The sequence below is a fragment of the Mirounga leonina genome, unplaced genomic scaffold (assembly GCF_011800145.1).
Source record: "Mirounga leonina isolate KUSES-001 unplaced genomic scaffold, KU_Mleo_1.0 Mir_170, whole genome shotgun sequence".
NCBI classification, from domain to species: domain Eukaryota; kingdom Metazoa; phylum Chordata; class Mammalia; order Carnivora; family Phocidae; genus Mirounga; species Mirounga leonina.
Window position 1 is genome coordinate 7732181 of NW_023270433.1, and position 16787 is coordinate 7748967.

The 16787-nt window shown below is 55.3% G+C and overlaps 3 protein-coding genes across 6 annotated transcripts in view; 2 read left to right on the forward strand and 1 right to left on the reverse strand.

The window, feature by feature from the left end:
- Positions 1 to 11085, forward strand: part of SH2D3C (SH2 domain containing 3C) — a 29119-nt gene extending 18034 nt beyond the window's left edge. For 2 of the 3 annotated variants that reach the window (XM_035015747.1, XM_035015749.1), the window contains 9 exons: positions 1831 to 1959; positions 3018 to 3472; positions 4716 to 4840; positions 5774 to 6309; positions 7229 to 7344; positions 7893 to 8064; positions 8850 to 8961; positions 9357 to 9563; positions 10479 to 11085. In XM_035015747.1, coding sequence (XP_034871638.1) covers positions 1831 to 1959; positions 3018 to 3472; positions 4716 to 4840; positions 5774 to 6309; positions 7229 to 7344; positions 7893 to 8064; positions 8850 to 8961; positions 9357 to 9563; positions 10479 to 10654 — 2028 coding nt within the window. In that variant the 3' untranslated portion in view covers positions 10655 to 11085. The remainder of the gene's footprint in view (positions 1 to 1830; positions 1960 to 3017; positions 3473 to 4715; positions 4841 to 5773; positions 6310 to 7228; positions 7345 to 7892; positions 8065 to 8849; positions 8962 to 9356; positions 9564 to 10478) is intronic. The other variant, XM_035015748.1, reaches the window with a different exon arrangement.
- An 821-nt stretch (positions 11086 to 11906) lies between these two features.
- Positions 11907 to 16210, forward strand: TOR2A (torsin family 2 member A). Of its 2 annotated transcripts, XM_035015750.1 has the most exons (5): positions 11907 to 12718; positions 13329 to 13594; positions 14239 to 14414; positions 15090 to 15217; positions 15429 to 16210. In XM_035015750.1, the coding sequence occupies exons 1-5, from the start codon at positions 12568 to 12570 to the stop codon at positions 15671 to 15673; spliced, it is 966 nt and encodes a 321-aa protein (XP_034871641.1). In that variant the 5' UTR covers positions 11907 to 12567; the 3' UTR covers positions 15674 to 16210. The 2 variants fall into 2 exon arrangements, with proteins under 2 accessions (XP_034871641.1, XP_034871642.1); XM_035015751.1 differs by lacking the exon at positions 13329 to 13594 and having other exon boundaries at positions 12630 to 12718.
- An 87-nt stretch (positions 16211 to 16297) lies between these two features.
- TTC16 (tetratricopeptide repeat domain 16) overlaps positions 16298 to 16787 on the reverse strand; it is a 12321-nt gene continuing 11831 nt past the window's right edge. Inside the window, exon 15 of the mRNA XM_035016584.1 lies at positions 16298 to 16737. Within this exon, the coding sequence (XP_034872475.1) occupies positions 16429 to 16737 (309 nt within the window). The 3' untranslated portion in view covers positions 16298 to 16428. The remainder of the gene's footprint in view (positions 16738 to 16787) is intronic.

Here is a 16787-nt window from a genome sequence, read left to right on the forward strand (position 1 = left end):
GCAGCCTGACAGCCCTGCTCCACCTGCCCCCATCATCTCTGCCCCTCTGAGGCTTCCCCTCACCCCAGGACCTTGGCTCTGCCTGCAGGGCCCTGACTGCCACTCTCTGCCCAGAAACTCTTCCTGGCCCACCTGTTTGCCTGTCTGTCTCTGCCCTGATGCTTTTGCTGGGCTCATCCAGTCCTTCTGCAGGCCTCCATGGAAACATCACCTCTTCAGGGACTCGACTCCCTGACTAGATGAGGAGGTACCCTCTTAGCTGCTCCCAGAGCTATCTGTGCATCTCTGAACACTCAGAAAACTGGAATTGCTTGTCAGTGTCTGTGTAGCTCTCTCAGAGGTCACCTGTCCTGATGACCTTGGGGCCTCAGTCCCTGGCACAGGAGGCTTAATCATTGTTGAAATAATGAAGTCAGAGACTCTAGATATCACTGAAGCTGGGAATTAGGCTGTCTTGGGAGCAGTGTGGATTGGGGTAAACTGAGGCAGTGTGGGAGCAGAGGGGTGGGGAATGGAACTGCAGAGTTAGGCTCTGAGATCTTTGGAAGGCCTGAAAAGGCAGGGAGTGGATTAGAGGACCCTTGGACCTTGGTGAGTAGGGGGTCCTGGAGAGAGACTGTCACCTGGACTGAAGCCAGGCCCTCCCGTGCCCCTTTCATCTGTCTTGCTGTCTGGCCAGTTCGGAGCCAGATCTACCTGTCCTAGAACAGCCATCTCTGGGCCCAGATTTGGGGAGTGGGAGAGGAAACAATGTCGCATGTCCTCACAGTGACGAGGACATCTATGGGCTAGTCACAGTACTCTGGAGTATTGTCTCCTTTTATCCTTGCAACCCAATGAGGCAGGTTCTGTAATTATACCCATTTTTTGAGGAGGAAACTGAGGCCCAGAGAACTCACAGGACACCGCCAGGATTGGACTGTGCTTTGTGGTGGGGCTGCACCTGGCAATAGGAACTCTCCTCCCTCTGCTCTTAGGTATCTAACCCTGGGCCATGGTAACCAGGAAACCAGGAATCTCCTCCTTGGGCAGGTGGAAGGGGAGGAGTCCTGGGCATTATCTTCATCGAGTGACCTTTGGCTTCCCTGCTTGGCCACAGTTTTGCCATCTGGCCAGGATTGCTTGAGAAGGCGAGGAGGAAAGGGCCTTGGGAATTGTAAAGGACAGCAGAAATGTCTGTGTGGGGGCCTCTGCTTCCCTGTTTATAGCTGCCTCCTCCACCCTTCCACTGTATAATTCAGCATCCCAGAATGTATCATCGTGCATCCAGCCTTATGTTTTTGTCCTTGCCTTTACCTGGGTACCTGCTGCCTTACCTCCCAGATCCACCTATAGAAATCCTGCCTCTCCCCAGTGCAAGATCAGTTTGATGTTTTTGGTGCAGAGGGAGTGTTTTGTTGTTACCATTTCCTCCAGGAAGGCTTCCTGGACCACTCTCCACTTCGCCTATACTTTATCTTCTCTCTTATAGAAGCCACCCGGCTCCTTGCCGCTGTCCAGTACTGTGGTGCTGACCTTATTCTGCTCAAATGTTCCTGTTGCTTTTCCTTCCCCCGCCTGGACTACAAGCTTCCTTGAGGACAGGGCCTGGTTTGTTTATTGTCTCATTTACTCCTGGCGCATAGCACAGGGCCTGGAACACAGTAGGACTGAGATTTCCTTGCTGCTGCTAGGATGGGGCCTCAAGGGTGAGGACTTCTCTGGCACGTGTGCCTAAGTTTTCTCAGGGTCCCGGGATGGAAGCAGCTCACCTGGAGTAGGGAGGGGTTGGAGGAGAAGAAGAAAGAGGGCTTCAGACCAGATGCCAACTCTTTGCTGTCTCCTGCCCAGTTCTCCAAGGAGAAGTACATCCTGGACTCTTCCCCTGAGAAACTGCACAAGGAGTTGGAGGAGGAACTCAAACTCAGCAGCACAGATCTCCGCAGCCATGCCTGGTACCACGGCCGCATCCCCCGTGAGGTGAGTAGGCCCTAGGCGGGACCTCAGCCCTAGACGCCCAGAGAGGCTGTGACCTGCTGCTTGGTGGATTCAGTCCGAGAGGACTGCAGTGAGGTCTAACTCTGTCATTTACTGACTGTGTGACTTTGCACAAGTCACTTCACCTCTCTGAGCCTTGGTTTCTTCTTCTATGAGATGGATGGTAATGATAGTACCTGCCTTCAAGGGTTATTGTGAGAATAAATGAAACAATGCACATAAAGTGCTTAACTTGATGTCTGACAGTGGGCTCAATGTTATTATTAGTGTTGTTATTGCTATTATTATTACTATTACTTTTAACTTTTTTTTTTTCCATGGGTCTATACATTAGCCTCTTGTGTGTTTGGTAAGTGTCAGGGCCTAGGATTCTCAGTTTTGGCAAAGTTGAGTTTCTGTGCTGAGGCCCAGATGGGCTGATAGTCACCTGTTCTCTCTTTCTGTTCCCTCTTTCTTTCATTCTGTGGATCTTTGTCAAGCACCATGAATGCAGAGAGAAAGTGGGTGGTGGCTTCCCCTGAGGGCTGGTAGTCCAGTCAGAGCCCCGTGGAAGAAGTGCAGGAATGGAGCACCCAGCAGGGAATGCGGGCTGGCCCTGAGGAGGGGGAACTGAAGACAGAGGCCAGTGAGAGATGGACAGGAGTTCACCAAGTGGGCAGCATGGGAAGGATGTCCAGGAAGAGAGAGCAGCCTGAGGGTACAAAGGCCCAGAGATCTGGGAGAGCACTGGGTGCTTGGAGGAATGAGGATTGGGAACGCACCCTGAGAAGGAGCAGGTCTGAGACCTGAGTTTTAGGTCACAGCAACCCCCAGCTCCCCCAGGCTCTGTGTCCCTGTGACTTACGTTCCAGGGTGTCATGTCTTCCCATTCCTGAGCCTCTGTGCACCAGACCCAGGGTCCGTGGCTGAGTTGCCCACTCTGAATCTGGGTCACTGCATCACCCTTCCTAAGCTGTAGATATCTCTGTTCCCCATGTCCCCCAGATCCTGGGTCTGACCCTGCTCTGGCCCTGCTCCAGCCTGATCACTGCCTCCTGCAGGTATCAGAGACCCTGGTGCAGCGCAACGGCGACTTCCTCATCCGGGACTCTCTCACCAGCCTGGGTGACTATGTGCTCACCTGCCGCTGGCAGAACCAGGCCTTGCACTTCAAAATCAACAAGGTGGTGGTGAAGGCCGGGGAGAGCTACACACACATCCAGTACCTATTCGAGCAGGAGAGCTTCGACCACGTGCCCGCCCTTGTGCGGTACCATGTGGGCAGCCGCAAGGCAGTGTCGGAGCAGAGCGGGGCCATCATCTACTGCCCTGTCAACCGCACCTTCCCGCTGCGCTACCTGGAGGCTTGCTATGGCCTGGGCCAGACCAGCGGCAAGGCTGCTGGCCCTGCCAGCCCCTCGGGCCCCAAGGGCAGCCACATGAAGCGGCGCAGCGTCACCATGACCGACGGGCTCACTGCCGACAAGGTCACCCGCAGCGATGGCTGCCCCACCAGGTAAGGAAGGACCCCACGCTAGGCCTCGGTCTCCTCGTTTGGCAAGTGGGGGTATCCGTCATCAGAGTGCTGGTGAGGAGCGGGAGGCCCAGGCATTCTGAACTGGGTGGAATAACTGTCCTGGAGCCTCAGTGTGCAGCGAGGAAGAGGAGGACGCGGGGCTGAGTGCAGGGTTTGCAGGCAGGTGATAGCCTCAGGTCAGCTACGACTAGCTGAGCTCCCTGGGCCCTGCTGCTCTCCTCTCATGACCATGTTCCTACCCATAAAGCGCCCTCCCTAAGATAGCCGCCCCCAGCCTACGGGATCCGTGGGTGCTGCCCTGTCCCTGTGGCCGCTGCTCCCCCTCCCCACCCACCTAGCGAGGCCGAGGCGGGCATCAGAACAGAGGGCTTTGCAATATGCAAACCACTGCATAGGGGATGGGACGTTCCAGCCACACTTTAATGACCCCCAGTTGCTTCTGGCCCTGGGTGGGACAAGACCAGGACAAGCCGCAGAAGGGACTCATTTCTGAGGCCCTAGTGTGCACCCGGCCCTGTGCAGAGGGCTGTCTGCGCCCAAGCTCATCAACTCCCATGTCCTCCTGGGAGGTGACTCCTGGGCACACCCCCACTTTACAGATGAGGGAATAGGTTGAGAGAGGGGAAGCCGCTTGCTGGAGAGTGGGAGGACTGAGATTCAAACCCAGGTCTGCAATTCCAAAGTCTGTACCCCTCATTTCTGTGGCCTCCCTGGTTGTTTGCAGAGACCCGCCATCCTGTGCCACCAGCACTTGGGTAGGTCCCATCTCCCTAGGCCTGGGCTGGGTGCTGTCAGCCAAGGAACTGCTGGTTGGATTCTCTGTGGGCAGTGGCCACTTTGCCTGAGGCTTAGAACCAGTGCCCATAATGGTGCCAGGACCTGGCATTCTGAGCATAGCGTAGGAGCAGTGAGGAGGTGCCAGTCTAGTGGGCCTGGTTCCCACAGGCTCCCCATCCTTTCTGCTAGGCCTGCTTCCCAGGCAGTTACTCTAAGTTGGAGGCAGGGTTCTCAGGGAAGAGAGCAGTTGTGCGGGTGGTGGACTGTACGAACACTCCCCTCTCTGGGCTTCAGTCTTACACTTGCCAATTAGTACTACACTCTCCAAGCCTTTTCTGCCTCTGAAGTTCAGTCAACCTAGGATGGAGGCAGAGGTGGGGGTCCTAAGGCCAGCTGAGGACCCTGCCCTCTGGGCTCTCTGCTCATGAAGGTATCTGCTCCACAGCACCTCACTGCCTCACCCCCGGGAATCTATCCGCAACTGTGCCCTCAGCATGGACCAGATCCCAGACCTGCACTCGCCCATGACACCCATCTCTGAGAGTCCCAGCTCCCCTGCCTACGGTACTGGTATGGCCAGCAGAGGGGGAGGGGCGGGGCGGGGAATCTGGTGGGAGTGACCTTGTGTGTGCACACACGCTCTGTTTGTCTTTAATGACTTCTGTTACAGTGTGTGATTGTATGTGTTTCTACCTCTTTACTGAGAGTGATGCCCTGCAAGAATTTACACTAAAAACCAGCCAGTGGCACCACTGATACTGTCTCCACAGGTTGTCACACATTCTTCCCTAAACACAGGCCCACCAACTTGTCCTAACTACAAACTTGCCTTCGAACCAACTCCCCCGAGTGTCAGAGTCAAAATTCCTTGCCCCAAATGATTTATCGGGCAGTCTCTGAACAACGTGGCAGAGTGAAGTATCCAGGACTGAGGATTTCAAGCCCAGCTCTCTCACGTGGGGCAGTTGACCCCTCTGACCCTCAGTTTTCTCCTGGTAGAATGAGGATCGTGGAAGTACTTACTTCCCAGGATGTTAGGGTTAAGTGGGCTAAGGTACAAAGAAGGGTCTCGCAGGCAGGAAGAGCTCAATATACATCAGCTCTCATTTTGGATGATGGTTTCACTGCTGTTGACCAGTGTATGGCCAGCAAGTCGCCAGCTCCTAGCACATGAGTACTCAATAAATCATTGCTAACTCACTGAGAAATAATTCCACACAATGAACTCCAGCAAGTGCTTATTAGCATCCCTGAATCACGGCAAGCTCCTCTATGTAGTTCAGTGGTTCCCCAAGGCTGCAGCAGCCTTAGGGTAGGAGAGAGCAAACTCCTGGGGTCCAGGCAATTTGAGAGTATCCTTGAGGCCTGGTCAGTTTACCCGAGGCTGCTGGGCCTGGCCTGTGTGCAGGGAGGTGGGGACTTCACTCCTTTGGGAAGAGGGTGGGAGAACTTCACTGGGTGGGGAGCTCTGGTAACTAGTCCTCTCCCTTTCTCTCCCTGCAGTGACCCGTGTCCACGCCACCCCTGCAGCTCCCTCAGCCACAGCGCTGCCTGCCTCCCCTGTCACCCGCCGCTCCAGTGAACCCCAGCTGTGTCCCGGAAGTGCCCCAAAGCCCCCTGGGGAGTCGGACAAGGGCCCTTATGCCAGCCCCTCCCACACGCTCTGCAAGGCCTCCCCATCACCATCGCTCAGCAGCTACAGTGACCCGGACTCTGGCCATTACTGCCAGCTCCAGCCTCCTGTCCGGGGCAGCCGAGAGTGGGCAGCCGGTGAGGCCTCCAGCCGGCAGGCCAGGAGCTATGGGGAGAGGCTAAAGGAACTGTCAGAGAATGGGACACCTGAGGGGGACCGGGGCAGGGCCTTCATAGCCCCCATTGTGGAAGCCACATCTTCCTTCAACCCAGCCACCTTCCAGTCACTACTGATCCCCAAGGATAACCGGCCGCTGGAGGTGGGCCTCCTGCGCAAGGTCAAGGAGCTGCTAGCAGAGGTGGATGCCCGGACGCTGGCTCGGCACGTCACCAAGGTTGACTGCCTGGTAGGTGCTGGGTGAGCACTGGGCCAGGGAGAGTACCTCTGTCCTGTGGCTTTGGGACAGGGGTCTGGGTGGTGAGAAGTTGGCCTCTAAATTCCCCAAGTATAGTGAGTGGGCCTGGATTCTGGCTTCATAGCTGTCCCTCACTTGCTGTGTGACTCTGGGCTGATCACTTTACCTCTCTGGGCCTCCATTTTCTCCTAAAAATGGCAACAACAACACAAGATATCCTTGCTTCCTCCAGTTTGGCATTGGAACTGGGCGGTGCTGAAAGCCAGAGCTCCCTGGGGCACTTTTTGAGCCTGATGAGAGTCCGCCTGGCTGGTTCAGGGAATGTTAAAACCGAGACTACCTGCCCCCATCCCCCCCTAGTGGACAAAATGAACAAAACTCATAACCTAGACTCCTAAATTGTCAATGCCTGGGCCTTTGAATGAATCTTGACTATCTAAGGACCCAGACTCTCTCTGCCCCTCAATTTCTCCCTTTGAAGTTTGGGGGGCACTGATTACTTTATGTGGGGGCCACACTGCCCTCTCAGCTCAGGAAGCAAGAAAAGAGTGCAAAGATACTGCCCTGTGGAGAGTGCTAGGCATGAAGGGAGCAGTTCTGGGTTCTAGGCCCAGTGTGTGATTTTGGACAAGTCCTTTCCCTCCCTGGAACTCAGGTTTGCCTTCTGGAATAAAGGTGTCCTGGTCACCTTTGGCACATATCAAACACCACTGGGCATTTTCCCATTTATCCCTCATTTCACGGAACTGAGGAGGAAATGAGGTTCATTTGCTCCATGGCAGAGGGTGAGAGCTGAAATTCAAACTCGTCATCCCAGCCAGGCTGCCCTCCTAGATAAAGCTCTCTGACTCCCAGATGGCTTGGGCCAACCGCGACAGGAAATTAATCAGCCCTCTGGGCGTCCTTGCAGGTTGCTAGGATACTGGGCGTTACCAAGGAGATGCAGACCCTAATGGGAGTCCGCTGGGGCATGGAGCTGCTCACCCTCCCCCATGGCCGGCAGCTACGACTAGACCTTCTGGAAAGGTAAGGCAAGCACCTGCACCCGGGGCCTCGCGGGGGATCCCCCGGGCTACCTCGCTGCCCTTTTGCTGTGGCCGGTTGGCCAATCAGAGTCTCTCAGCCCGGCTCCCATGGGTTCTGGCTACGCCCTCTATCCATTGACGAATCGCAACTGCTCCGTATCAAGCTCCAAGCAATCCTAGTTTCCCCAAAGCCTGAGTCTATCCCCGGATTCATCTTTTGCACCCTCTTGACCAATCACACTCCGCGAGGCTTAGCCCTGCCCATCAGCTCTGGCTACTCTTCTTTCTTAAAACTGTTCCGCCGCGTGAATTCCACTGATCGATCACAAGCCCCTCCCTCAGCCCGGCGCTCAGAGGCCTCTGGCCCCTCCCCTGATTTACACTGACCAATCAGAAGCCCTTAGCCTTGCTTTTCCCCTCACTCTGGCCGCGCCCCCTAATTTCATTGACCCTTTCCAACCTGTCGCTTTGGGCTCGGCCCTCCGCCCCTCGGCGCCCAACCACAAGCGGTGGCAGGACCCCTCCTCTCTGACCTGGCCGCTGTGACAGGTTCCACACCATGTCCATCATGCTGGCCGTGGACATCCTGGGCTGCACGGGCTCCGCGGAGGAGCGGGCAGCGCTTCTGCACAAGACCATCCAGCTGGCGGCTGAACTTCGGGGGACGATGGGCAACATGTTCAGCTTCGCTGCGGTCATGGGCGCCCTGGATATGGCCCAGGTACGGAGGGGCGCGTCTCGAGCTGGGCTTCAGGAAGTCGCCGTCTGGAGGGAGCCCTGGGACACGTTCGAATAGGGAAGAACGTGGTGACTTTTAGGCAGCATTGGTGAAAGGGTAACTGTTGAGAACTGAGGTCTCTAAGTGGTGACCTGCTCCAAGACCAAGGCTTGCCCCTTCTTTGGGACTCAGTTTACCCACCTGCAAAATGAGTGAGGAGCATTATATGAGTTTCAAGAATAAATATAAAATGGCTATAATTTAGCGAGCACTTAATACATGCTAGGTGGTACACTAAGTACTTTATAAGCATTGATTCCTCAGAACAATCTTGTGAAGTGCCTTTATTGTCCCATTTTACTTATGAAAAATTGAGGCACAGCAGTAATTGCCTAAGGTCACACAGAGACTGAAAAAGTCTGTTGCCAAGCCTGACCTTCCTCCGGACTCTACACTTGCTCTCCTATGCCTAGTCAATAGTAACAACAGGGTCCCAGAGGACGTGGCTCAACTCCCAGCTCTGCTACCTAATTTTGGAATGACCTTGGGCAAGTCATTGCCCTAGCTGAGCCTTAGTTCCCTCATCTGTAAAATGAGCTGTTGCAAGGCCTCCCAGGAGAATGCGAAGAGCAGCCAGCACTGTCCCTGGTACATGAAAGGTGACCATGATATAATAATTATTATCCCTGGTTGTCCAGGGATAACATCTGGTTGTCCACTCAGCAGGGTGGCTTGTGGCCTGTGCAGGCCCCTTCCCTGGCTGAGCGCTCACAGTCTGCTCTCCCCAGATTGCCCGGCTGGAGCAGACATGGGTGACCCTTCGGCAGCGACACACGGAGGGTGCCATCCTCTATGAGAAGAAGCTCAAGCCATTTCTCAAGAGCCTCAACGAGGGCAAAGGTACCCCCCACACCTTGCTGTGTCACCTTGGACAGGCTCCAGCCCCGCTCTGGGCCGGCAAAGACTCTCCCAGTGTGGACAATGACCAGAGCTTGACTGAGGTCTGCACAGGCTAATCTTGTGCTCACTTTCTGCACCTGGCAACCGTGTGAGCCTCGGCCAGGACCAGGCTCAGCCCTTGGGGCTGCGGCAAGGCAGCATTGGGTTCAGCTGGAGGATTCCAAAAGGAGGGGGGCTAGTCTTGGGAGTCGGGAGCCCTGGGGGGCTCAGTCAGGGACCTCGGGCAGACCCACCTCCGCCTCACCTGTCTACCGGGAGCGCCTCACCTGTCTGCTGGGAGCGCCGTGGATGGTGGGGCCTCCAAGGTCTCTAAGCGCCTGCCTCTCTCCCTGCAGAAGGCCCGCCGCTGAGCAACACTACGTTTCCGCATGTGCTGCCACTCATCACTCTGCTGGAGTGTGACTCGGCCCCGGCAGAGGGCCCTGAGCCCTGGGGCAGCACCGAGCACGGTGTGGAGGTGGTGCTGGCCCACCTGGAGGCGGCCCGCACGGTGGCCCACCACGGAGGCCTGTATCACACCAACGCAGAGGTCAAGCTGCAGGGTGAGTCACGGGTCTCATCTGGGGGGCGAGATGGTCACTGGTCACGCTGGCCGGCCCTCCCTCCACCGGCCTTGCTCTCCCCTTTCCTCCAAACCTCCATTCGCGTTTCTCCGTTCCTCTGGCCGGCCCCGCACCCTGACTCCCTTTCCTTATCCCTGTTTTTCACTCACTTATCAGTTCAACTGTGAGTGGAAGGCGCTGGGTAGGGGTGGAGGGACACAGAGGTGATACAAAGAGTACCCTAGGCTTTCTTTGAGCCTCTGTTTTCTCATCTGTGAAGTGGACGTCTTAACGGGATTACTTTACAATGTTGTTTGCAAAGCACTTGGCCTGGGGCTGAGACACACCTGTCCTGCCTTCAAGGAGCTCCCAGTCTAGGGGAAACGGAGGAGATCTCCCTCGTGAAAAGGGCAGAGAGGAAGTAGCTTCAAACCATCCAGCTTTTACTGCTTTAGGCATTATTTAAGTCATGAAAGTTCACTGTAGGCAAATTGGAAATTACAGCTGAGCAAAAAGAAAAAACAAAATCACCCACAACCACCCAGAGGCACATGAGGAGAACATCCTGGTGTTTGTCTTTCCTCCTTTTTCTTTTCCAGAGAGAACAACAAAATTTTACTTAAAACACTTACTTGCAAAATGTATATGTTTCTTAGGAAGAAGTTTAGAACTTACAGAAAAATACAAAAAAGAAAAGAAAAATCCCTCCAATTGATATTTATATTTTATCTTCAGTAATTTAAATATTATATGTTGCAAACATGGTTCATTGACAAACCTTGTTGGAATCCTGGTGGAGCTGGTGGGGGGCAGGCCCTTAGGAACAGGGCCCTGAGGGAGGTATTGGCTTTAGGCAGGACCCCCAGCCTTCCTAGCTGGATGGTCATCCCCTGACCCCTGTGCCCTGCCTTGCAGGGTTCCAGGCCCGGCCAGAGCTCCTGGAGGTGTTCAGCACCGAGTTCCAGATGCGCCTTCTCTGGGGCAGCCAGGGCGCCAGCAGCAACCAGGCCCGGCGCTATGAGAAGTTTGACAAGGTCCTCACTGCCCTGTCCCACAAACTGGAACCTGCTGTCCGCTCCAGCGAACTGTGACCCCCGCGGACCCCTCCCCTCTGCAGCTGCGGGCAGCAACAGGGACAGAGGGGCACAGACCTCTCCCCAGAGCACCCCAGAGACACTGTGATCAGCCCGAGAATGTTCTGGGCCCAAACCAGGATCTCCCTTGCACCTCCAGGTCCTGCATGGACCCTGGGCTCTATCCCACCTGTTACGTGCCCACCAAGTCTCCCTTCAGGAAGAACCGGAATCCTGTTCCTCCTCCAGCTTCTGCTTCTCCCCTTCCTGCTGAGGTGCCCTGTGTTCGAGCCATGGGAGGGTCCTCACGCCTCCTCACTCTTCTTCGGGCATCTGCCCACAACGGACACCAAGGCCTCCACCAGGTTGTAAATATGTGTGTCTGTTCTGTAAATAGATGTATAGAAGCCATGTTCTTTCTTTCATATAATAAACTTTTATGACTCTTTCTTCTGTCTCTCACGGGGCCCTGGTGGAAGGAAGTCTTTTCTCTCAGGTGAAAGGTGGAAAAATTCAACGGCAAATACTTATTTAGCACTTGGGACATTCCAGATTCTACCAGGAGCCACTGTTAGAGCCAATACTAAAACCCAGTACCAGTCCTGGAGGAGCTCACAGACCAGTGGGGGAAAGAAACAGCTAATTCCAACTAGGGGGAGAAATCCTGGCCAGCCCCTACTCCCACCCCGTTTCCTGCTTGGGGAAGCCCAGCAAAGATTCCCACAAATGCACAACCAAGCATTCCAGATGTTTGGAGTGGAAGGGCTTGTTGAAATTTAGGATTCCTACTCTCCCCTGGAAAACGGAACTGGAGGGAGAAGGGACTCTCCTGGGGTCACAGCAGCAGAATGAGGGAGGCTGGAACCTGGGTGTCCTGACCTGGAGTTCTTTCCTTTTCTCAACAGAGGGAACTACTTATTTCTTTTCAGGGTCCCAGAAAGCTTCGTGTGAGCATGTGTGTGTGTGTGTGTGTGTGTGTGCGCGTGCACGCGCAGGGTGGGTGGGTCAGGGAATCTCTAAGAAGGGCCATGAATGCAGTTGTCTTGATTCCATGGGTAGGGGAGGTAGGCAATGTGGATAAACACGATTCCTAGCCAGGCTGGAGGCCTGGGGAGCCTGTTCACTGAATATGAAACGTCTTGGGTCCTTTGCCTTCTGAATCCTTTGACCAAGAGAGGCTGGATAACAGTGCATTAGATCTTTGGCAGCAGCTTGACTTGGGTTCAGTTCTATTATTTATGAGTCTTGGACAGAGGCTTAACCCCTTGGGTCCCAATTTCGTCCTCAACAAAATAAGGACAATAACAAAATCGATTCCTTAGGATTGATGTTAAAGCACTTAGGGCAGAGTAGCTCCTCGGTAGGGGACTGCCATGTTTCATACATAATGGATTGCCAATAATCATTTATTGATTATTTTCTGAGTCAAAACACTTTATGTTCCTGTACCTCATTGAAATATCACTGTTTCTCTGTATGGCAGGTACTGTTATCGTAAGACATATAAGGCACCTAACCCTAATGGCACCCAGTAAGTGCTTACCAAAAGCTCTATTACTGAGCGCTCTTTTGTCATATAAAAAAAGAGCATGGAAAAGGAGCTTTGCAAGGCTTAAGGTGCCGCACAAGTTTTTGCTACAATTGTTACGTCACCCTTTGTGGTCATAATCCTTTATTATTCTTTCGGCGCTATTACGGTCTCCTAGTTACCGTGGCCACGGAAACGCGGCCCGCCGTCCTGGATTGGGACGGTTCGCGGGCTCCCCCTAGAGGCTACCTTCCGGTCCTGCTGCGGGACGACGGCTCGGGCCTTTCCGGGGGGAGCCGGGAGTTGTAGGCTACGGAAGGTGGCTGCCGCCCAGAGAGGCACGCCGGGAATTGTGGTCCCAGGGAGGGGCGGTTGGCCCAGACCCGGCTCCCGTCTCACCCGCATGGCGGCTGCGACTCGCGGCTGCCGGCCCTGGGGCTCGCTCCTCGGGTTGCTGGGGCTGGTCTCGGCCGCGGCCGCCGCCTGGGACCTGACTTCGCTGCGTTGCCACCTCGGCACCTTCTGCGAATGTGACTTCCAGCCCGACTTTCAGGGTGAGGAGCCGCAGGAGCCCGGAGTGCAAGGGGCCCGCGGACCGGGGAGCTCTCGGACTCTGGGGTTGCCCCCGGGCCACACCTGAAGGGTAGAACCGAGGGGCGGGACCCGCAGACTTCCGGGTGGCCCAGGCCGCAAGTGGGCCCGGTGTTGAGGGACTGAGAGTCTCGAGTACTGGACTTGGGGCAAGGGTTTGGGGAAGCATGTTTGGGAGTCCAGGCAGAGCCCTGCCAGGATGGAGAGAGGCATTTGACAGCAGGGCCTTGGGGGGACGATTGGGCCTCCACAGTGGACTGGCCATCAGGGGAGAAGCCTGCCTTGGGAATGGGCAGGAAATCTTGGGCCAAACCTGTTGACAGCTCACAGCCACTTAGAGCTGAGCGCAATGCAGAGGGCCAGCTGGTGGGGGCGCTGCCGAGCCAAGTCAGGTGTGAGGGTGGCTGCGGCTGCCAGAGTCCCCAAGGGCCCCACTCCCTTTCCAAAGACAGTTTGTAAAACTGTCCAAGACACAGGGATCCCTAGACCAGGTTCCAGACATGCCTCTTCCCCACCCCCTTCTGTGGCAAGCGTGTCTCTTCAGCTCTGATACTGTCCTTCTTGTGGCCCTAGGTCTGGAGTGTGACCTGGCCCAGCACCTGGCCGGCCAGCACTTGGCCAAGGCATTGGTGGTGAAGGCACTGAAGGCCTTTGTGCAGGACCCAGCCCCCACCAAGCCACTGGTCCTCTCCCTACATGGCTGGACAGGCACTGGCAAGTCCTACGTTAGCTCCCTTCTGGCGCACTATCTCTTCCGGGGTGGCCTCCGCAGCCCCCATGTTCACCACTTTTCCCCCGTCATCCACTTCCCCCACGCCAGCCACATGGAGCGCTACAAGGTAGGCTGGTGGCATCCTGGACCACCATTCACCTGCATGTTGGGGTGCCAGACCCTAGGGAATGAATGAGTCCTGAGTCCGGGGGTGGGGGGTGTCACTCGCTCCAGGCCGCACAGCCAGTTGGAGCCTCAGCCCTCAGGACCCATCATGAACAGAGCTTGAGATGGACAAGGGACGTGGGATTGTATAGTTGCAGGTATTATGTATTGAGCACTTACCTTTGCCAGCCTTGCGTTACCTTCTTTTTGTAAAGCATGGTCCCAATTTGAGGCTCGGAATAAGCATTTAGTAAATAGTAGCTCTTACTACTATCGTTGTTGTCGATTGCAGGGTCCTCTCTAGGCTGGTCTGTTTCAGCTGTCAACATTATTGAGAAGGTTCAGGGAGCAGAAGGGAACCTTCCTCTTTTATGGAAAGTAGGGGCTATCAGAGAAGGAGTCCTGAACAAGGCAGATATGAGGCCTGGGTTTGAGTCTCTGTGCGCTTGCTGACTTGCTGTGTGTGTGAGCTTGAACAAGTCTCTGACCCCTTGGGGCCACAGTTTTGTCACCAGCCCCAGGAAAGGATTAGTTCTTGCCTTCAGAAGAAGTCTGATGTGAGAGGAGTATCTCCAGGTGCCTTCAAACTCCTGCCTCTCCCCGCAGAAAGATCTTAAGAGCTGGGTCCAGGGAAACCTCACAGCCTGCAGCCGCTCCCTCTTCCTCTTTGACGAGATGGACAAGCTGGCCCCAGGCCTGATGGAGGTCCTGGTACCTTTCCTGGGCTCCTCCTGGGTTGTGTTTGGGACCAACTATCGCAAAGCCATCTTCATCTTCATCAGGTGGGCCCATCTTTGCAGCAGCATGGTGCGGGGACATTTGTCCAACGTCTCAGCTATCCAGTCTTGGCCTGTGGTCCCACACCAGAATACCTTTCCCCCCGGGGCCCAGTTGGGCTTTCCCAAAGCCCCTCACACTGGCTGTGACACTGTTATTCAAATTTTGACATTCTCAAAGCCCATTCTGGGCTCAGTCTTTGGGATCCTCACTGTTTCTTTGTGGAACGATTTTTCCCTCTTTTGGGGCCAGGAGGACACAGACCTGGGAAAAATAGGACTAGAATTCTAGTCGCACCTCTAAGAGTTCTAGCTGTATTTCCTTGGGCAAATCACTTCACCTCTCTGAACTCCCATCCCTCTTCTGCATAGCAGGGCCAATATTAATGCCCCACTGTCCTCCTAGAGGCTCGGGGAGGGAAAGTCAGTTAAGGGACCCAAAAGTGTTTTGTAAACTTTAAAGTGCACGGCACCTATAAGTGAATTTCCAGGCATCATGGTTGGAGACACAGGCTCTGGAGAGGGGAAGTAGTTCCTATTGTGTATTTTCAGTGGGTTTGGCTCCTGCTGCTACTGAGCAGGGTGCCCAGGCTCAGGTTGTGTTGTGTGGCACATGGGAAGCAAGGGCCAAATCCCGCCCCCCATGGTCTGAGCCGTGGCCCGCTTTCCCCATGGTTTCAGCAACACCGGTGGCGAGCAGATCAACCAGGTGGCCCTGGAGGCGTGGCGTGGCCGCCGGGAACGGGAGGAGATCCGCCTGCAGGAGCTGGAGGCTGTCATCTCCCAGGCTGTGCTGGACAACCCGCACCGTGAGTTCAGTGTGGGAGGCCTCCCCGCCCGGGGTAACTTCAGCAGGCCGAGGCTTCACACCCACAACCACTGGGCTGGGCCAGGTTCTCCCCGGGTCTGATGCGCGGCCCACTGACCCAGTACTTCTCAGCCCAGGCTTTGGCGCTCCTGGCTGTCATGCAACCTCCCTGAGCCCACCACAGACCCTTCCCATATTGCCTCTTCCTGCAGATGGCTTCTGGCGCTCAGGCATCATGGAAGAGCATCTCCTAGACGTGCTGGTGCCCTTCCTACCACTTCAGCGGCACCACGTGTGGCACTGCGTGCTCAACGAGCTGGCCCAGCTGGGCCTGGAGCCGAGGGAGGAGGTCCTCCAGGCTGTGCTGGATAGCACCACCTTCTTCCCTGAGGAAGAACAGCTCTTTTCCTCCAACGGATGCAAGACTGTGGCCTCCAGAATTGCTTTTGTCCTCTGACTCTCCAGATGGCGTCCTTGCCCTCTTCTCCCTGGCCAGGCTGTGCAGGAAAGCCCTGGGGCCCCTGCAGTAGGACCCCTTTTCCTGAGCCTCCTGGAGAGCGAGACCCAGAGCCCAAAGTGAAGATGAGGAGGCATGCTGGCTAGGCGATAGGACAGAGGGCCCTGGCCTCTTAACTGGTCTGAGGGCCTCTTGACCTTTGCTTCCTTCCCTGGAGAAACCACTGGTGACCCCAGAACTTCAATGAGCCTTGCCCTTGCCCTCCAGCCTAAGCCTTCTTAAAATGTGAATTGTAACTCAGGGACTGTGGCTCATGGCTGCTCTCTCCCTCTTTGGTCGGTTACTCTTGGCCCCTTGCTCTGGCACCGTACTCTGAAGCCTCCATTCCACACCCCGTGTCCTGTACTGTAAAGCTGGGCTGAGACTTCTCAGTCTTCATGAACAGAGGGACTCAAGCTGCCACTTGGGCCTGGTTTTTAAAGTTTTTAATTTTATAAGAGAACAAATACAATAAACTTAGCCATGGGACCAGAAGAATGTTGGCTGAGGTATCTAATTGCTCTGGAAGGAGGCTGTTTTGCTGGGTGCCAGTGAGTGTGTGTGGGGGTTAGAATCTCTTCCATACCCAGCAAGAAGTGAGGGGGCTGAATGGCCCCCTTCAAGGAGCAGTGTAACTGCTGGGCCAGCCTTGATTTTTCTGGGGTTCTGGTCAGGCCCTAGGTGGTCTGGGGTTTTCTGAGATTTGGGCTCAGTCCCTAGATGACCTCAGTCTTGCTGGAACCTGAGCTTATGTTCTGGCTCCAGCTCTGGGCAGCCGTGGTCTTGCTGGACCTTTGGCATTGGTCCTGAGTGGCCTCAGTGTTGCTGGGGCTCCAACTTGGATCATAGAAATCCTTGGTCTTGCTAGAACTTCGGATCAGTCCCCCGCTCCGGCCATGGGTGGCAGCCTTACTGGGTTCCCAACTCCGGCAATGGGCAGCCTTGATCTTTCTAAGCCTCTTCCTTGGGCCCTGAGTGGCCTTGGTCTTGTTAGGCTTTTGTCTTGGGCCTTGGGTAGCCTCAGTCTGGCTGGGCCTCCAGCTCTGGCCCTGGGTGGCCTCAGTCTGGCTGGAAC